Here is a 4,045-nt window from a genome sequence, read left to right as displayed (position 1 = left end):
GAATAATAACTACAAATTAAATAGTAATTATTATATACTTTGTTTATTATAAACGACTTAGCCACTTAGGGCTCGTTTTACAATCATAGATTAAACCTAGGTTACGCTTAACCAACTGATTTTACCGGTCGAATTCCGTGGTTTAACATTGGTTTAACTATTGTAATACGGACCCTTAAGAGGACGCTACAACCGCGTGTGTTGTCTCTGTCTTACACACGCACGACATAGCAAATCGTCGTTCACTATTCTCAATAGCTGTTAGTTTCGATACTAGAGTGAATCGACCTATTATCAAACTTTTAGGCAAGAACATTATCTGGGTCTTAGCGTGGGCGATTTTTCGATATTTTAATTTTCGAGAAAAATAAGGGTATGTGAAATATCAAAAATTAAAAATGCTCATATCTCGCTTGAAAATTAAAATATTAAAAAATCGCCCATGCTAAGACTCAGATAATGTGTTGTGAATAGAAAAGATAATGTAACTGAATTATCTAAACATCGTTTTCTGAGTAAGTTAATAGTTGAAAGTACCTTGTCTATCTAGTGTGCCTGAAGTACCCAAAGTGTTATTACTTTAAACAGTCAAATTTAAAACACAATTCAAAATAAATTGTTTTATGAATTATGAAATCAGCATACAGTATAAATAGTTTTTTAAAAGGCAGTACTTCCCTATTATTTTCCACTTGAAAATATTCTCAATTTTTCGAGTTTTTAACGAAGCTTATCAAATTTAAACGCTTTATAGAAAATTGTACTTGTGGATTTTCGATATTTTACACATACATTATATTATTACCAGTTTTTTGTTATAATATGTATTAAGTAGAAATATAATATACTATAATACTGTGTATATTAATCTGGTGTTTACATAATTTATAATATTGAATAAATCAATAGATTGATTTGATACGTGTCTATATTTTATTTATAACACTACCTGATTTACATTATTATAATATAACGTATAAAAGTAAATATGTGATCGTCATTCGTCACACAGTCAAAGGTCAGTCTTATTATTATTTTTACTAATCTTAAGGTACATGAACAGCTCATATTACAGCGACGTTGATGACACGTTGTTAAACACGTCCTCATGCATGTGTCGGAGTACAGATAGACGCTAACAAACGTGTTAATCCGCTGAAGCCCATCAACTGAAAAAGTATACAGGGATAGTGTAACACTCGGGGGCCAGATCAAGAAATTACGTGTCGTAGGAGTCTTTACTCGATAAATGACCAACAGTTACAATAATTGTAACTTGAGAAAAAAAAACCAATCAATTCGAAAGTATGAAGACGATGACTTTACAAATAATTTTATTAACGGTTGCGGCTCACCTATGTTATACCCTACGGAATCATTATAAAATCACTTTCGCCTTGATGTCTCGTGCACAGACGTCAGTGGCCGGCCGGAATTGATCACAGTGAACGCGGCACGGTCGGAAAAACTTTCTGAGGGCGGGACGGTCGTCGTATTGATCAGAAGCCCACTTTCGCATGCGACGCGAGTTGAAAGATCGGTAACGCACGTCACGTCCCGGCGATCGCTCGCCGCCGGTCCCTCCGACGCCGGTCCCTACGACGCCGGTACCACCGCCAACGCTGCCACCGTTACCGCCTCCACCATCCACCGGCTGATGCGACGACTGCGACTCGGCACGGCTGTCGTCACGGTAGCCGTTGTCCTGGGCATGATGTGGTGGCCGCGGCGGACACGGCCGGCTGGGAAGGCAAGTGGCCGCCGGGTACGTTAAACACGACGTCCGGTCGGCCATGCACTTCAGTCGCTCGCATTCGTGCTGCATCCCATCGTTCCTAGTACACTTGCAGCCGACGATCAGCCGGCCGCCCCGGAACTCAAACCGGTCGAACTCGGCGGTCGGCCGGTTTTCGTCACACGTCGTTTTATTTCTCGGCATGAATTTGTTTACGCACTACCCCGCGGACCACTGTTTGCGGTATAATAGTAATTATAATTTTGATCGTATCTTTAGACTGGAAAAACATTTTCAAAAATCATTAGCTATATAGGTTTATTATTGTTAATATTATGATTTATTGATTGTATGCGTATATGTGTATAGTTGAGGCCCAAGACTTGGGCCACAGAGGGCGTATAGTGGTTAGGTTCATTATAAGGCCTAAAAGTAGGTATTTAAGGATTCCACGACGAGATACACGGGCTTATATTTTTGAATTTTTCTTATACATTAATTGTATTTGAAATGATGGAATTTTAACTTTAAAAAACATGACTTTTATACGTTTTTTAGTTCGTATGACGTCATGATTGATGATTAGAGGTCGAATTATAATGTAATATATTATTTCTAGTGCTATAAAACGTAGCTCTGTATGAGTAAAATCATGTGTTTTAGAAAATCCTGCAAATTATTTCAATAATATTTTGCATGTATTTCCTTTTTTTGAGAAGTTCAACTTTTTTAACAATCCATCTTTGAAGCGAACGTAAATTGTAACACAGAATTATTTGTTGTGAATCAAACCAGCGTCAGAAATCGTCGAAAGTTTAGTTTAGTCGTATAGATATGCAATAGGTACTCGTCGACCATCGTTTTCATATCTATGAATAATTAAAGAGGCGATAGCAATACTTAAATTATGATATATATGTACCTAATAAAACATTCATTACTGTACAACACATTTTTAAACGCATTTATATAGAGCATATTTTAAGATTTATAAGGTGTATTTGCATATTTTTTTAGGGCATTAATTCTTTAGTCTATTAATTCCAATACTATTTGTGTCGTAATAGCCGGCCAGTTGGTCGAATAACTTGTATATTGTATATGCTGCAGCGTAGTAGCACGCTCAAAAATAATCCTTATTAATTCTAATTATATTGTCCACATAGTAATTTACTAGGTACTATACATATTATACATCTTAAAGCTGTCAGTCAATACACATGTCCTTGATATGCGTGGCGTGGATAAAGGGAGTATATTATGCTGAAAGCTTCAATATTGATCTCCAGATTTAAAGTGACGTCACTGATACGTAATTGTGTCGCAGGAAATTTTTAGATATGTCTAAATTTTTTTATAAACAGTTTTAATTGCGTAATAACTGTTGTATTGTTGCCTAACATATTTTTGTCGTAGCTTATAAAAATTATAGACCTATAAACTGAAATACGATTTTATGGATACCTATTTTTTAAATAATTTCTTGTGGATAATAAATAACATTTTAAACGAATTAAAGCCATTGTAATGAAATATAATTTTATACCGACTTGGATTAATCTAAAAAGATAAACAATTTTAAACAAAATATATAAGAGTATTGCATACAATTTTTCAACAATTTTTATTTACTTCTCTCAATTGTCTCAACGGAAAAAAATAATTCTTGTGAATTTTTTGCATTAATTCGTGTGGTTTTATACTTTAGATATGGAAACCACGATAGTATGTTACTTCCACCAGTGTAGAAATGTGCTGAACTATAGTTTATAGGCAATTTAATTTTTAGAGTGTGCATATAATATAATATAATATAATATAATACTGTGTGTTTTGTTATTATTGTTTAACCATCGTTATAGTAATCTTTACGACTATAATATATGCAGTAACTAAATCAATTTATCTTTTTACAGCTACTAACAGGCATATATATAGCGTGGGAGGGGAGAATATAGGACAACTTATAACCCCCCTCGCCCAGAAATGTTATTCCATACACCTATATTTTTTTTTTTTATCTATTTAACTATCATTTTTTTGATCAACGATCTGTTGATCTCTATATTATGTGTTCTAAACATTGACAAAATTACTATGAATACCTACGACTTAAAAGAAAATTATAATGTGATAATAATACTTTAACTATACTACTATGTAATACTATTATTATTACTAGCCGTATTACCCGACATCCCATGGGTTAAAATTAATCTATCTTTGAATTTTTTTATATCGGTTTTTTTTTCACTTCAATTAAGACTTGAAATATATTATACAAACACAAATACAAAGCAATTGGTTTTA

At 33.9% G+C, this 4,045-nt stretch overlaps 1 protein-coding gene across 1 annotated transcript in view; it reads right to left on the bottom strand.

Moving 5' to 3' along the window:
* Positions 1–910: 910 nt before the first annotated feature.
* Positions 911–4,045, bottom strand: part of LOC100573328 — a 29,042-nt gene continuing 25,907 nt past the window's right edge. The window contains exon 2 of the mRNA XM_016802697.2: positions 911–2,015. Within this exon, the coding sequence (XP_016658186.1) occupies positions 1,379–1,939 (561 nt within the window). The 5' untranslated portion in view covers positions 1,940–2,015 and the 3' untranslated portion in view covers positions 911–1,378. The remainder of the gene's footprint in view (positions 2,016–4,045) is intronic.

Source organism: Acyrthosiphon pisum, chromosome X (genome assembly GCF_005508785.2).
Source record: "Acyrthosiphon pisum isolate AL4f chromosome X, pea_aphid_22Mar2018_4r6ur, whole genome shotgun sequence".
Taxonomy (NCBI): Eukaryota; Metazoa; Arthropoda; class Insecta; order Hemiptera; family Aphididae; genus Acyrthosiphon; species Acyrthosiphon pisum.
The sequence above is the reverse complement of the archived record's forward strand: the minus strand, read 5'-3'. Positions and strand labels throughout refer to the sequence as shown.